The 17959-nt window shown below is 39.8% G+C and overlaps 1 protein-coding gene across 2 annotated transcripts in view; it reads left to right on the top strand.

Annotated features, from left to right (window-relative positions):
- The window catches only part of LOC146324996 (cadherin-4-like), a 311937-nt gene that overhangs the window by 258443 nt on the left and 35535 nt on the right, over positions 1-17959 (top strand). For both annotated transcript variants that reach the window (XM_084720702.1, XM_084720701.1), the window contains 3 exons: positions 5452-5596; positions 8955-9127; positions 14495-14632. In XM_084720702.1, the coding sequence (XP_084576828.1) occupies positions 5452-5596; positions 8955-9127; positions 14495-14632 (456 nt within the window). The remainder of the gene's footprint in view (positions 1-5451; positions 5597-8954; positions 9128-14494; positions 14633-17959) is intronic.

Here is a 17959-nt window from a genome sequence, read left to right on the forward strand (position 1 = left end):
TGACAGTGGATTCAATCCCTAATTTTACTTGCGCGTGTTGTTTATATTGTCCTGATGATCTTACAGCAAAATGGGCAAAGGCATATTACACCACTGAAAACAATAAATCATATATTGTATGCTTGTCTAGCATATAGTTTGCTTCAGTTTGCAACTAATGAACCAGTTAGCCTCCTCTGACAGGTGACAGGTGCAGATGGCGCTCGTGCCTCCAGTGGTAGAACAACAGGAAATTGTAACAGGATGGTTTGCTTATTTGAAAACATACCAAAATAACTGAGCACTTGATTTGCAAAACTAATGCGTTATATTGCTTGTTACAACAAAAAAGTAATGGAGTAATATAATAGATTATAGAGTTTGTAATACGTTACCTGCAACACTGAATATAAGCATACTTCCCCAAATGACCTCAAATAACATAAAAAGTTCTCTCAAGGTGTTCTTGGCCCAGTGCAGTATGCATAGCCATCTTTGTTTCGTCCATGCTACGCTGGTCTAAAGCCACATTTTTGCCAAAATACCGGCACCTGTCTTGGCGCTGCGTCTTTTAAATGAAACCAACCGCTTCTCTTCTCTTCACCTTTGTGCTGTGCTCTCTGGTCCAAGCATGAAAATGTCCAGCAGTTGGGCAAAGTAGATTTAAACCTGAAGAAGTAAGAAAGAAGAAGTAACTTGTCGTATTACTGCTTAAGCTAGTCCTTCCACTAGTCTTTTTGCTGCCAAGAAAAATTGGCTCTGAGCCAACAGCACTGAGTTCATCACTCTAAGTTTCTGTCTCTGGTTTTCTCTGTCTCTTCCTGCTATTATGCTTGTATTTATACGGGAATCCAGTCGGACTTACAGTCCAACCCTTTAGTAGGAGCTGAGCAGATTTATACTCAAGAGAAACTCCAATCAATGAGGCTATTTGTTAAGAAAGGCGAAGACTTGCTAAAGGCTGTTTAAGTTAAACGGCATGTTTGTTGTAGAGGAAAAGTGTTAGTTGGTGTGGAATACAAAGTGCAGGGAGAAACCAGATGAGACAAGGTAAAGATGTGCGTGTAAACAGATGAAGAAAGGTGCTGCGGTTCAATTAAAGGCCTATCACACCAGATGCTGTTAGAGCATCAGCAAATCAATTAAAGTGTATTGTATAAAGCCTCAGTCTAAGAACTTTAAAGACAAGGAAAATTTTATTTACACAGTCTGAAGAGCGACAACACACGCAGTTCAAATTTGACTTTGTGCTCTTTCTTTTGTTTACTTCATATTTCATGCAAGGACAGAACAAAGTTACGGTCTAGTTCTTTTTATTTCAAAGGAATGAGCACTCTGAAATTCAAAACCAGCCATGCAACAAGGTGCATTCTTATGCGAAAAAAAAAACCTTGGAGCTTCTGGGTTCGCTGTTATCTCTATCAGGATGCTGCCTCTTTGCCAAATGCTGAACGCTGCCTGGTATGGTCTGTTTTCTCCCCCTGCCTTTCAAGATAATAACTTTAATGTGGACCCAGAATTACATTTTGCCTTCTTTAAACATGGCGGTAATCTCTGACTCCTGCTGTTATTGAATTAGGGTGTGGGTGCATGCGGAGGATGGAGGGATGAAGGTGGGGAGAGATAAGGGGTCTGGCTTCTAGCCTGTTACAGCAGAGCGAGATGCTATGTGCGATGGCAGTGCACGGATATTGGGTGCAGGACAGATCAGACAATGCAGTGGGGAAAAAAGTAAAGTCAAATTAACCTCGGGGAGACCCGGAGACACAATTTTGGTGTAGGTGGAGGTGCAGAGTGGAAGCAGGTGTGGAAAGAAGAGGATCTTCACATCTCTGAGGAGAAGAAGCCAATGGAGAATGCTACTTATTCTATTTCCTGCCACAACCAGCCTGCAGGCTATTTCACTTATCTGGCTCTCATGCTCTTGCAGTAGCCAGGTAGCATTTTTCCCATCAGGCATGCTCAGATAGAAGAGTACCATTCCCTCAATTCTCCAGACATGATGGTAGAACAATTTTTCACCTTTTTTCTCTATCTGTTCCTAACGTGTTTTCATTTTTACCCCAGACCCTTCCTGTGTAGTCACTTTTCCTTCCCACTTCCATTAGATTAATATCCCATGCATCAAATAAGGCGGAGGGTCCTTCGCCTGAAATTGATTGCTGGCATTTTAATAGAATAAATATTTACTAGCCTATGTTATTAGGAGCAGAGCGTGGATAGTATCTGAATTCTGTTTTATTTCCTTTGTATGATATAAACTAAACATCCCCGGTGCTTCCAGCTGACAGGAATATCACTGAATAAGTCATGTTCAGGGATATAAACATTCCCAGGTAAGGTGAAGTGAATCAAAACAGCTTTAGAGAGAGGCAAGGAATTCATTTTGAAATGCCACTTGAGTCTGTTGGTTTGACCTTCATGTATAGAAGGAAAAAACAAAACCACAAGCATTTATATGAACTCAACATTTACCTGATAATTCCACTATTTTCCTTGTTCTTGTTTTCATTCATTCAGTGTTTTTTTTTTTCTCTAGACTTTATAAGTGAAAACACAGTCAGGATGTATTTTACAGCATGTCCAAACTTTGTGAGAAATCCTTGTTGGTGATTCCATTGATCTAAGCACAGCTGAGTTGAATTTGAGATGGGCTGACGGTGTTTGTGGAGTCAGAGCGAAGTGAAGAGATTTCAGGACTCTGTTTCAAACAAAATCAGACAGAATGTTGGCCTGGGATCCAACACAGTGATCCTGAAACAGACACCTTGCCTTTACAACAGAGCCAGTTAAATAAGATGTTTCTTGTTTTTGGTTTCTGCTGAGATAAAAACTTTCTTGGGACTAAGTATGAAAGAGATAAGAAGTCTGGAGAAAGTACATGATCGCAAAGGCAATTACTCTCAAGAAAAATATCCTGAAATTCACACCTGACCCTATTCAATATTGTTTTTTAGGTTTAAGAAATCTTTTTGAAACTTACTTACTGTATAATTCAATAATTCAGATTTTTATCAGCCTGTGTATTCATGAGCAGGGTTGAATGCCAAATTCAAAAAAGAGTGCAGAGGAGTTTTTTTTTCCTGTTTGGCTTTAGAGGTGCTGTGAAAGTAGTCACCTTGAAGGGTAAAAAACAAACACCTACTTTTCAGTTTGTCTGTGTTTTATTTATGTTGTTTCTCCCTTTCTTTTGTCCACTCCTGAGCGGAGACAGTTGGGAATGCATTGAGAGGACAAGGGCATCTATACCAGGAGTTATATATATAAAATAAAGGTGATGTTAAAACATGCCAGAAACTGTTGAATTTTAGAAAATAATAGAAGTTAATGCAGACCGAAGGTGTAGGTTTGTTTTCCAGAGTGTTGGGGGGGGGGGTTACAATGATGCCTGGGGGAGAAAACGAAAACTCCTAATTTACATTGATAATTTTATCCATTTATGTTCATTGCAAAGAAAAAAATTCCTGCACACACTTATCACCCTTGATTTATTAAAATGTGTCAACATATCAATCACAGTGACCTTTCTCAAGACACCATCAGCTTTATCATGATCAATGCAGAGGTAATAAGTGTGTGTGTGTGAGAACTGACTTTCTTTGGAATTGGATTTTTTTCGCGGGGGTTTATTCCCTACACCACAAAAGAGACTGAGAAGTTGTGTGCGTGTTGCCCTCTACTCACCTATTTAGAAGCTTCAAGCTGCTCTTCAGTTCTAACAAAAGGATAAGAAATGTTGCCAAAATCTTTGTATTTTTAATACACTAATTGTCAAAATGATGTTTAGTTTCACTGATTTAAAACTCACATGAGACACATAACAGTATTTAGAATATTTCTAGCCACAAAATCTTAAATAAAACAAAGTAAATACAGAGACTAGACAAGACTAGACAAACTGAAGTAGATGAGACTGAAGTAGTCTCAAATAAAATTTTAGTCACCAGAAATCAGTTCTTGTCTCAGGGACACCTGCCGTCCTTTGATGCGTTAGCTTTGACTAGGTGTATATAATGAAAAGTAGTCTTTTCATTTGAATAGAAAAACATTTATCTCTTCCTGAGTAGTGTTTACAAGGAGAAAAGTACAAAAATGCCATTGCGACTGCTCCTGAAACTTATTTCTGTGAAATCAGTGCATCAATTGAAGATGGCTCAGCTGAACTGTCAGTTCACATGTGGACACTGTTTGGAAAGATTTTAGTGAGGAAATCCTGTAGACTGTATAAACCATGGACACATCTCTGTGGTATAACCAGTAGTTTTCTGAAGAGCTGTGAGTAAACCAAGCAAACCAAAAATGGGCGAAGAGTGGAGCATGGGTAGAGCTGAGGCGGGTCAAATGAAGCGACAACCCAGCAACTAGCCACCTGTGACAGTATCCAACTGTCACTCCAAGTAGCCACGCCTTTGATTACGCATCACTTTATATGAAAATTCACCCCCTGTACAGTTGCCATAAACAGAGAAATTAATGATAGAGTAAACTTAGGTGGTAATACTGCAGTTTGGAAACATCACACACTTAGGAGCTTTACTTTACTTTAATGCTAATACTTTACTGAGAAACTGCAGCCTGTTTTCACTGACAAACTCAAAACTAAAGTGTACATTTACTCTCAGACTGACAACTTCATATCTCACCTTTTCCTCAGTTCAACATGCATTCTCTGTCCGTCTCTGCCACTGTCTCTCTTGTTCTCGCACAGTCACTATGCTACACTACTCTGACCAATCAGGGATCTGCATTGTTTGTTGGCTCACCTTTGTCATCGAGACTAAACTCAAAATACTCCCAAACAGGGACAGAGGCATTTTACTCTTTGACTAGTTAGTCCTGTAGCTTTGTCCCCCAGATGGCATGCTTCTCTCTTCTTCATCTACACTGCCATGTACATCAGCAGAGAGACTGACCTCTGCTGGTGTGTGATGCATAATACAATCCATCATCCCCACTGCCTATCCATATCAATCTAATAGAAAGAGTGATGTGTCTGAAAGTATTTAAAAAATCTTACTATTGGGATTCTTAATAATCTGGTCCACCTACTGCCCAAGCCAGCTATACAGACCTAAAATGTTTGTTTTATCAGGCTGTAAACATGTTTATTTCTGATGTTGTGGGGCATTTTAAGATAGGAGTCTATGGGGATTTATCCCCTTTTGTAGCTGGCCTCAAGTGGCCATTTGAGGAACTGCAGTCATTTTTCATCCCCAGAGGTTTCCACTTGGTAAATCGCCCCTACACAGCGGAGGTTACACCCCTGATGTAAATAATTAAATGAAGAATGTAGAAAATGCAGAGTAATATTGTCAGAAGGATAAGATGAGAAAATATTTAACTCCAGATGTTTACTTAAATAATTTACTTCATAAAACCAATACAGACACACAGATTTACCAGTTCATTACTGCCTGCTTCAATAATGGTATTAATCTACCCTCTTTTTTCTTGTGTTTTTGTGTCTCCCAGTTGCGAGCTCACGCTGTGGACATGAATGGGAACCAGGTTGAGAACCCTATCGATCTTTACATCTTTGTCATCGACATGAATGACAACAGACCTGAGTTCAAAAACCAGGTCTACAATGGCTCTGTGGATGAAGGCTCTAAACCAGGTAATGAAACATGGATCAATGGATCAATCGACTGATGAAACAAAGAAAAGTGTGAAGCGGAAGCAATTACAGGAGTATTTATTAAAAAAGATTACAGAAATCTGTGGAGGGCTGAAGAGTTTGGATATGGGTGAATGGAGGAAGAGCGGCCAGTATATCAGGAGAGATTGGTGTCGTTAAAAGTATGACTACAACAGTGAATCTTCGATGCAACAGAGAATTTTCCATTCCCCTTGATTTAGCAGACAGACGGAGAATCTGTCTCCGACAGTGGCGTTTCATTTAGCCAGCTGAAGCAGTGGCCATAAACCAAAGAGGGTGCTCAGGCTGGAGAGGAGATTGAGGATTAAATGTACCACGCTGTAGCACCACTGGGTCATTTTATGTCTAACCTCAGAGCGGAAGAATCACGGAGATGAGCTCTCTATGTGAATGCGTGTGTGAGTACGAGCCTGATGAGCCAGAGTTTATTGCGCCAGAGGTGATCTCAAGAGGTGTCCAGGTGCTCGTTTCATTTCCTTTTCTTTCTTACTTTCTTTCTTTTATTCTTTTTTCTCTGCTTTTCTCTCTGCTGCTCTCCCCTCCCCTTCAGCCTTGCCCCACACAGCAGACAAGTCTCTGTGGCATGCATGACATTCAGCTGAACAATAATCATAAAAAAAGAGAGTTTTAGAATTTAGAGCTCCAGTGGTTTCAATGGAAGGCCAATTACAGACTTGAATTAGTTTGCAAATTAAAGAGTCATTATGGGAACCTAATCCTGTCAGGCACAGCTTAGGACGCCCGTACAAAGGGTCCACATTAAACCCCCTAAGAGTGCAGCTTAATGAAATTACCCCGGCGATGTGTGACGCATTGTGATTCTTCATCTCCTTCTCTCTATCCCTCCATCTCGAGAAAAAAGTGACGGGTGGAGGACTGATAGTCACTCCACTTGGAATCAAACCAAATATGGAGTCTGTCCTCTATTTCTCTCTTTTCCTCTCCCTCCCTCTGTTCCTGACGGCTTTTTTTTTTTCCTCGTCTCGCTGAGAGGCCTTTAGAGTGCTCCCTCTGGCCGAGTCATTGACAAATGTTGCTTTGAAATGTAATGAAGTTTGAAATGGGAGCTGCGGTTACAATTATCCTCGGACAGGGGCTGTCACTGGCATGATATCACTATCTCTGGCAATTAGAATCGGCTGTGAGAGAGGGAGCGCGAGAGGGAGAGAGATGGAGAGATTGGGTGACAGGCAGTGATCCCACAGAGTTATATGAGTGTGTGGAGGCAGCAAACAAGTGGTGCATTCATGGAATGGCGGTGGCTTAATCTCTGCATATTCTATACTGTATGTCTGTCCTTACTGGTGCTTGTAGTAGGAATGATTTTTATTTACAGAACAGATTTACAATGATTTTAATGTAATCAATGTACAATGTAAGCAAAGGTTATCAGGCATCTGCATAGTTTAATAGCTTATTTTTATGTAATAGTATCAAAATAATGTGATTAAAGGACCATTGCGTAGGATTTAGAGACAGAGGCAGATTGCAAACGCCTTGTCTCACCCTCCCCTTCCCCCTTTTAGTTGTATATGTGGCCATAGAAACTGATCACAATTACATTCGCACATGTCATATATCTGTGATTGTAGTTGTGGGGGTCTTCATTATTTGCAGAACAGGTGTACTGTTCTCCACTGCCATAAGTCTGTAAAAATCAATTAACATTGTTAATTGTTATTGCTGTTATGGCACATTCAAATGGTTTATTAGCCATGTTTATGTGCACACGAAACAGTGTCAGTTGTGATTGTTACCAATCACGTATCTGTTATTGTATTTTTTGTTTGTTTGTTTGTTTCACTTCAAACTATACAGTGAAGGACACATTATTACAAAATTATCAAGGTTACACGTGACAACATTTTTATCAGTTTCTGTCTTGTGTCATCTGGACTTTGGCAGCTGGACCATCAGTTTACATGTGGACACTGTTCATAAAGATTTTAGATTTCCATAGTGGAAATTACACCCTTGATGTAAATAGATATAAGCACCAAATGTAGAGCAATCATGTTTTCACATGGATAGGCTCTTGTTCTTTTCCACAAGAAACAATTTTACACTAAATGTTTACCCAAACTTTCTCCTTAAAATCAATGCGGGCACTCATCATCATCAGACTTACAAGATAATGACATACTGAATGTCCCTTAATCTTCCAGAAGCCTCATGTGTAGTTTGCTTTTTTTTTCATTTTTGGATTAAAGGTTTATTTGTGACATGTTGAAACAGTATATAATGGTGGCAAAAGTGTGGAAAGTGTCAGCAAACTGATTTAGTAGAAAGTTACATAACATTGGCTAACATTTGCCACTTTAAGTCAGACACATTGACTGTACATGTAGAAATGAACAAAATGAAAGATTCCCAAAAGTGAAGCTAAACCATCTTGATCACCCCCTGGTGGCTGGCTGCAGTATAGGTGATATATGTCCTGTCTCTCCAATAATGATAGAGGCGACATTGGCCAAACTGAGACATCAAAGTACATGTCAAATGAATTTTTCCCAGTGATGCTTTCTCTCATTTTAAGTAGTCCTAATCATGCTGATGTTTGTTCAGATGTCCATTTCTCTGATCATTTTAGTTTGAATTAGTTATTTGATGCTATAAAAATGGGGTCTCATGCCTTAATTGAAAGCTCCAAATGATTTCACCAGCGCAAAATGGCAGCGCTCATATCTGGAAAATTCTGGCTTCAGTTTTGTTCAGTAGGGGGAAGTGGAGCTGCGGCATTCATCTTTAGATGTCAGTGTTCAGACAAGACCAAATTAGGCTGCAACAGCAAAACCCAAACTAAACCAAAAAGCATATTGAATTGAGTAAGGCTGAGTTTTACTGCTCATAAAATCAATATTTCTTTTTAAAAGAGAGATTGGGTTATTTCATCTTTCAAAAGTTACTTAGACTTAAGGCAAAAATAAGTCTTTTGATACATATTTTAATGGAAATTCAAGATGAAAATATACTTATTTTTTATTTTCTGTTTAATCTTTGTCAAGTTATGTTTCAAAAATATTTTCTCTTTCCCCACTTGAAAGAGACTGTTGAATCTGTCTGAAGGTTTTTAACTGGATTCAACTCAATGACCAAACAGCAAGGAGGGAATCGCTTCAAAGTCTTGTTATACAACTTTGTGCAAAATGATAGATAAATCTCCTTGTATACTTGAAGCAGCTTTTCCTTTTTTTTCTCCTTTTGTTTTGCCAGGTTCAACAGTTTAGTTTGATCATTCAGTTAGATAGTTCCATTAGCGTAATTAGCTTAATTGGCTTGGCTGCTTGTTGTTGACAAATGTTCTTTCCTTCATCAGGAACATATGTGATGCACCTGTCAGCGTTCGATGCTGACGACAACACCACGGCTAACGGAATGGTGCGCTATCGAATCCTGTCGCAGACGCCGCACAGCCCCATCCCGAACATGTTCACCATCAACAGCGAGACAGGGGACATTGTGACTGTGGCGCCTGGCCTGGATCGAGAGGTCGGTCTCTATCCCAAAACATTCGCACAAGGCTTTTAATGTTTTACAGAGATTCACGCTAAATTAAGCATTAATTTTGTGTAATAAATTAACACAAACATGGATTGTGTAATGATTTTAGTCATTAAAATCTTGAGTAATGTCCACGCAGTGTGAATGATCTATAGCTGGACAAATGATGCATCTTTATCTTTGTTTATGGAGCACAGTTCCTAACAGCATTGTTTACCATGATGACACACCGAGATGCACCTTACAAATGTTTTCTAGCCATTTGTCACCGCACACACTAGCTCATCTTTTTTTATACAGTAAATTGCCTTCTTCTGCGGTCACCTTGTTTATGGAGCTATAAAAGTTGTGACAAGATCCAAATGTGTTTATTCTCATGACATGGATGTGCCAGTGACAACTCTGCAAAGAAATCTCCGAGACAGATCATCCTCCCAAACTGTCACCAGTGACAGACCTATTAACAACACATCACGCTGCAGTGGGCTGCTCACGTTGTGTAGTGCATGAGTGTGTGTATGTGTCTGTGTGGATGTGTATGTGTTTGTGTAGTGAAGATAGAGTGGAAATATCTGAGATAGAATGCCCTTGACACCTGTCAGACAAACACAAAAGCCCATATAATCACATCTACACTCGATAAAACACAGGCAATTGAGGGGCTAAAAAAAAGAAAGCTGAAGGGAGCACCAGAACAAAAACAGAGCCGGGCAGACGGGGTATTACAATGAGCTGGGAGGAAGTGAGTGTGAATTTGGCAATGAAGATTCAGTGATGGAGACGAAGAGGCAGGATGAGACATGAGGGTGCCAGAGGGAGAGAGGGAGAGGTATGAGGGGAACATGGTGTAAAAATGTCTCAGTTGAACCTTTGCTGCTTATTTTAACTTTTTCTACATACTGCTAAGCCAGTCACACCTAACATAGGATTAAACTCCTACCCCCCACTATACACGCACACAAGAATGTTTATACTACTATATTTATGAAGACCTATACTGACATAATTCATCCCTAACTTTCTTAATTTATTTATTTTTTTGGCCTATATTTATCCTAGGGTAGCATCACTGATTTTTTTAGGAGCACCCAGCTGACTGTCACTGTGTTATTCACATTCAGAGCTGGAAAATACCGAGCACAACCTCAATGTGAGCTACTGGCCACTGAACACTAGAGCAGATTTGAGTCAAGGACCTTGCTCAAAGGCACATCAGTCGTGGAGGGACAAATGCATGTGTTTTAAATATTGAGAGAGACCTGTCCCCTCCACCCCCTGCAAAATCCATGCCTGTGCAAATATGAACCCCATTTAAAATGCATTCTACCACTGTATATCTATCTTATCTGGATATGAATGAATGCATTTTAATGTTAGTTTGGAAACTGATCAGTAAGAAAATATATGAGGATTCTCAGCTGTTCTCTGTACCATTGTTAAGTGAATGTCTTTGGGTTTTGGACAGTTACTCAGACTTTCGTAGCTTTATTTTTGGCCACAACAGGCACCAACTGCACACTACCTGCTCAGCAGCAGACAGACACAGTTAACAACTAGCTAGTGAACATGGTGGAGTATTTAGAATCTAAAGAGGCAGACGTTTCCATCAGGAGTTGGTGGAGACCAAAAACAGAGCTAAAATAAACATGACTCCAAATGAATGTTGCTCTGTAAAGGTCAACTTTATTGTCGCATATACAATTATACAGAGTACAACATACAGTGAGAATCAGTGCATCCTAGTATTAGGAAAAATAAGCGTGGGGAGAACATACAGTCTCCACACAGGAAGCCCCTGCCTGAACTGGGATTCAAACTCACAACCTTCATGCTGTGAGGCTGCAGTGTTAACCACTGTTTCATCATGCCACACTTGTTTGCTAAAAAGTTCCTGATATCAACCTAAAGGTTCCGTGAAGTTTTTGATTCTATAGTTTATCACGGAAAGGCAAATGAGGACATGGTACACAATCCTGCCAAGAGTTTCACACTATTCCTCTGATCAGCAAGTGGCAGTAAGACGCGTTGCCAAGACATGCTGCGCTAGCAAGTAAACATAGATGGGAACAATGCTGGATTTAAAGTACTTGACAATTTGGCTTTGTTTTATGAGGAAGGAAATGCAAAAAAATGTTTTTGGGTAGCACAAATAGTAACATAAAAGACATTTGTAAAAGGTAATGACAAGGCATTGTTGTGTTTGCAGATTGTGTCTGCTGCACCCAGTGGTCAAAAAAAGTTTGATATAATTGCAGTTTAGCTCAACTGACTGTTGAAAGTCAATCATCATTAAAATGTTTAAAAATGTACCAGATTCATCAATAATAACGATGATTGCTGGCTGCAGCCATAACGCAAAGTGTAAGTGAATGCAGAATACATTGTAATCAGGATGGATCAGTTGAGGCATTATTATTAGATGTAAATGCAATGTGTACATTTTTAAGAAAAACATTTGCCCCGTAAGTTGTAATGTCACCTAACTTTGCCTCATGCTGCTATTCTAAATGGGCCTAAAAACTACAGGCTAGCCCACACCTCATCAAAGGAACAATAAATACAGCCCACAGAGCAGCATTGCTTGACTTGACCTGTGGACATGCCCTGTTTTTTTGACAAATCCGCCAGCTAATGTGCATACTAAGATTTGTTGTCAGTGATGGAAGAATTGAGATTGACATGATATCATTATCCAGACAATACATTTACATTGCATGCTAATACCAGCTGTAAATGGGGTCCTTATCCTGGTTGGAGAAAGTGAAAGAGCGATTATAGACTGGCCTCTCGAACATATAGGCCCTTCAACCATCACAATGATATTCCTAAGCCCAGCCTGAAAGCTTACCTTAACTTAAACTTCGAACTTTAACCTCTAAGAGATAGTTTTGATTTTTTGGAGTGGGTTTATATGAGGTACTTATTGATACTCAGTGAGTGTACTACCTAGAGCAGATGGCAGTCGGCACACCCATAGTTTGTAGAAGCAGCAGGAGTAAGAAACTAATCAATGTACTGCTGTGGACTGGGCCAGCAGCAAAACATATTTAGCCACTTAAGAAAATCTGTATCAGTTTAAGTGAATGCTTTATTTAGGATATTTTCACTGCTTTAACTTGCCATCAGACAGCCTTTTCCTTCCATTATACAAGCCAGATGTCTCTAGCGCTCAACCAGACTCCTTTCCAAAAAAAAAGTAACTTCACCTTAAAGAACACAGGAATTGCTGGTCTACCACTGCCTCGATCTGTCAAAGCAGCAGTAGACCAGTACCTCCCTTGATCTGCGAGGTAAAACTACTTATTTCACACTAACGGAGTCTGGTTGTTTGGAGAGTGTGATATCTGACTTAAAGAACGGTGGTTTCCCATCGGAAAACGCTTTCTGACAGCAAGGTAAGGAGGTGAAAATATTCTAAATATAGCATAAACATTTAGGTGGCTAAAACACATTTTGCTGCTGTCCCAGTCCACAACAGTGCATTGCTTAGCTTCCTACACTGGTACTCTTTCTTCTTCCCCAAACTTGCATGCCAACTGCCATCTACTGTAGGTAATACACTGACTATGGATGAGCACCTCAGACAACCTCCGTTCGAATATCCCAAACTGCCCCTTATAAATAATTGTTAAGGCTTAAACAGGCTCTTGTTGAAGAGGTGAGGTCCAGCCAAAATTTCCTCACTACAAAAATGCCTTCAATCTCAAGACAGGAGCTCATGCACGTATAGACTATAATGTACATGCACAAACTTATATACGAGTACATGCATGTATTTCTTGGCATTAAATTGTCTCACACATTATATTTGTACATTAATTTTATTAATGCATTCATATTTGCATTTAGAACACTGCATCTGTAGCATATAAATACATACTTATGTTTTTGTTATCTGAGAGCATATAAGAGGTCTCAAGCCTTGCAGGAAAAAAAAATCGGAGCTTATGTACTGTACATAAACTTCACAGAAGATGCTACACAGCACACTGCGGTGCTTCCCTGGTCCATTTTTAGTCAGCACTTTGGCCCTTTGAAACTTTGAAAGTTTCCGCATTTCCCTTCCCTTCTTGTGTTGGGGTGTTGAAGGTGTTAGGTGCTACAAAAAAAAAAAAAAAAAAAGAAGAAAAAACACACAGGCATCTATTTTTGGTAGTCCTCCTCCCTTGTGCCTCAGCTGCATCCCTCTGCTGTCTCTTATCCTCTCCTCTGTTCTTTACTTTTGAAATGTCTTCTTCCTCTACTTTATAAACTCCCACACTGATTCTCTTCTGAAGGTTTTCCACTGGTCTGCAGTGGACTTTTAAGAGCTTGTTGACAGTAACAGACCTCAGTCCTTTAGAGGAAGCTGGGTATGCTGCGGTGTTGTTGCAATGCTGAGAGGTTCAGAGGAGCTCTACATAATTACTCCCTTGTCTAATTAGTGAGAGTGTTGTGTACACGCCGTACACTGGCTGATGGGACAGTCAGGCAAGCTCTGCCTCTAAACAAGATATGGAGGAAGAGAGGTGTATGTGTGTGTGTGTGTTTGTGTGTGTTTATGGGTGTTAATGAGAGTGTGTGTACAAGGTTGGAGTTCAGCATCTCGTCTAGCATCACGATGAGAGGAACTGAGAGGAGCTGTCTAATCCTCCTTATGTGGCGTCCTGGCCTAACTGGGATATTTACTTGGTAATTAGCAGGTGAGAGAGACACTGGGAATGTAATTGGGAATCTCAGTGACGAGACACATTATCCAGACAGTCGGCTCCGGGGCTCCATCCTTCCTGCAGCCCATTAACTGCACTCTGGGACTGGAGAGAAGACAGAGGATGCTGGCGAAGGGAGGGAGGAAAGGAGAAGTGCACGGCTAGAAGCACACAAATGCACCCAAGTACAAACATACCAATAAGAGAACCATCCTTCAGCTTCCAGTGAAGTGATACTGTGTCATTTCAAAAGATGAAATGGCATTTATCATTCCCTCTATATTATTGCTCCACAGATAGTCGATTAATCTCTGTCAGTTGGATCATTGTCTTCACATCTGTCCATCAGTGGCACTGAATAAGCAATGTCTTTGATGACATACCCATGGGGAGGCTTCACAGTGCAGCCTTCAGATGGTGTGAAGTCTGGATACGTTCCGCTGAGGAGGTTTCAGCTCAGTCGAATGAAAGACTTCACCCTTGTGAATCTGTGTTTCAAATAAGAGCACGGACAGCTACTATAGAACAGAACACAGGCTCAGCTTTTTGTTCCTCTGGGAGTCACAGTCTGTGGCTGTTGCTGTAGACTCAAGGAAGAGAAAGCTCTTTGCAGATGAATAACTGCACACTGTCTTTTTTTTTTGTCTGTTTTTTCTGCCATTTACAGAAAGTGTCCCAGTATACCATCATTGTGCAGGCCACGGACATGGAGGGCAACCTGAACTTTGGCCTCTCAAACACAGCGACTGCCATCATCACTGTCACGGACATCAACGACAACCCTCCCATGCTGACCTCTAGAACTGTGAGTTGCTACAAACAAGAGTAGTGGGGAAAGGGTAACAATCCGGAGGAGAGAGGGTTTTGGTTCATAGAAGAGGGTACAAAGTTGGAGCAAAAGATACAGAACAGACTTGAGAGAGAGTCAGACAATCCCAATTTCCGATTGTCAATAAGTAGGGATGCCACAATTTCAATATTTTACTGAAAATCAATTAAAATGAGCTTTCAATAACCAAAATCAATCAGAAACAGGAGAATCAGAGAATCAGTGATTCTCTTGGTGTTTCTTTCTCTCCATCCCTGCCTTCTTGAGGAGTCTGAACATGAATTTGAAATGTAAATGACAGTTGTCAGGGCATAAAACCAGTAATCTGTTGATCTCTACAAATCAAGACTTGAACATATATCAATGACATAACCATCAGTCCCAAAAAAATACAATTAAATTGAAAAAATGCATTGAATCGTGACTTTAAAGTCAAAAGTCAAAACGAATTGTGGATTTGGAGAATCTATTATCCATATTTTTTGTTTTGTTTTGTTTTGTTTTGTTATAGTAGCTGATATAGTAGTTTTAAAGGTTAATTTGGTAAAAAGTTAAACCAGGTCATTAATACAGAATTTTACCACTAGGCATCACAGGTGACTCTTTTGCTTCCACAGCACATTATGAAAATAGACAAACAGACATGACAACACAGACCAAAATAAAACAAACTAACTGCCAGCTCACAGAAAAGGTGCACATGTACACATCAGTCCTTACACTGATGTCCACAAGTGGATTGTGGGTCAGAGAAATTGTCTGTCCTGCCAAGACAAAGTGAGGTCAAGGAAGGCCAGTAAAAAATGATGCAGTGATACATCAAAGTACAGCACGGCACAATGCAGCCCAACAGGATTAGGTTTCAGTATGACACCTCTCCCTTATAATGTAATCAATAAAAGGTCCCCAGATCCCCAGAAGAAACTGATGATTGGTGATTATTTGACAACATATACCGAATTTCCTCAAGATATAAACAAAAAGGCTTTTAATTTGAAACAAATAAAGGAAGTATTGTGTTTGTATACCACAATGCAGTAATTTCAACAAGGCAAATGATAATGTGTTGAAATGATGGTGTGATTGTTTTTTAACTTTCCAGCAACACAAAGTAGTTTGCAAATTAGCATGAAGACACAGCTTGACTCCTCTACCACACACGGACACACACACACACACACAGTTGTTGCTTTCATGCACTTGTATGAGAGTGCACACTATACTGGTACTAGTTTGCCTTCAGGGCTTTCCGCTTGAAATGATTTCATTTTTCAGGAAGTGCTGAGCATACAACTAGATAAACAAGACTTGGATTATGGAGTTGTTTTAAACTGATGTTTTAATATAGTTATGCTACTTTAAAAAAGGGCCTGGATACTGTGTTTTGTCTTCATTCTACTTTCAAACGGAGGGAATAATCAGATAAAAGATGTTTTTACTTTATTAAAGAGAAATAGTAAATATTCAAAGGAGAAAACAAAACAAGTCTGTTATACTGAACAATTAATTGGTTTACTTAAAAATAAAATCAGCTTTACAAGTATACCACTAAATCAATAAGTGTGTTATATGTGCATAATAGATAATTATACACTATATATAATAATAGTACTACACTCTGTAGTCTCCGATTGGTTACACAAGTACTAGCCAATAAACACTGAAGGCTGTGTCACAGACAGGCGAGAGACAAAACTGCCCTGGTGAGCTGAGCAGAGCTGTGTGTTGAAGTGAAGACAGCAGATATTGCTCAAATAATGACAAGTACGACCAGTTTCCTAGTTACACCGTTGAAAATGCCCTAATGATTTCACTCAGTAGAGGCAAAAACAATGGCCTTTGAAACACTCTCACTCTCCTTTTTGTTGTTGTTGTTGTTGTTGTTGTTGTTTTAAGACTCCAGTACTACACAGTATTGCATTTGAGAGTTAAAGACAGTAACAGTGACAGTATTTCACACTAATGGATGTATGGATCACAGACCAACTACCCTTGCACCACTACTGCACAGTATGGACTAAACAAAGCTATGATGCAAAGAATGTAAGATGATGACTTTCAGTAATCAAGTTATACATTTCTCGAGGAATTGTTTCAGCCCTAAATTGATATACAAATCATGCAGGGATTGATTGAAGTGCTCTTTTTGGTTAATTAACATGCAACAAATGACACCAGCTCAGCTGAGAATAGACCCAGGTTTTCTGTGGCATCAATCTACCAGGACTGGAAACCATAAATCTCCAGATCACATATTTTCACTGAATATCATCCAAAAAACGATCAGTGGCCAAACAGCCTGGGCATAACTGACATGAAAGAAGAGAGGGAAGGAGGATGATGTATAATGAAATAATGAAAATAATGAAAAGGTGAGAAGGGATAGAATGAGAAAGGGAGAAAGGAAATGACAACAGCACTGTGTTATGTCGTTACATAGGAAGATTTACACAAGGACAGTGTGGGAGGGTTATGAAGTGCAAAGGGTACTTACTCATTTCCTTGTAGAGAACGCACACACACACATACACACACACACACAAGAGGAAAAACTAATCCATATCATTGACTCTCATCAGCAAGAAAAGTGGAGCCAGCAAATCGTTAATGATTGTTGTCGTGATAGTGGTATTTAGAATGATGATTACATTACAGAAGGTCATTATTGAGAGCGAGGTAAAAATTAAAAGTCCAAAGTAATGTACTGTATGTAATGTATCAGCGTGGTGCAATTCAGCAACATCATCACTAAATGAATTAGTGAAGCGGGAGATTTAGTGTTGCTAAAAAGTTTACTTACACTCTCTTGACTTCATCTTGACTCTGGTCGTTTCTCTCAGTGCTGCTGAATGTTTAGATGTGCGGGTGGAACAGCTGAGGTGGCAGCAGTATTTTTCACTGCTCATGGAAAGTGGAAAGTTGAAATAATTCAGATCTATTATTTGCTGTGTTTTTTTTAATGAAATTCTCAAGATGATTTTTTTATTCTGACGTGGCAGAGACATGCACTTGTTTAGAGAAGTAAAGATGGTCACAAATGGAGATCATGTTATGATGAAAAATCTTAGGCGTCAGTATGGCTTCAGGTGTCAGAAATATTCGGTGTGTGTGCTTCCTATCAGCAGTGATGAGAGCAAAGGCCTGTTGGGTAGATAAGGTGCTTAGCTCTGCAAGTGCAGGGATAGTGGGGCTGAGGCGGTATCAGCAGTACAGTAGGCTCGGCTCTTTGAGGTGGTAGCAGAGGAGTTAGCATTAGCATTTGCCCTGGGGGCTATTAAGACCCTATGATGATGAGTTAGCGCT

This window comes from Lutjanus erythropterus, chromosome 6, assembly GCF_056507025.1.
Source record: "Lutjanus erythropterus isolate fLutEry1 chromosome 6, fLutEry1.hap2, whole genome shotgun sequence".
NCBI classification, from domain to species: Eukaryota; Metazoa; Chordata; class Actinopteri; order Lutjaniformes; family Lutjanidae; genus Lutjanus; species Lutjanus erythropterus.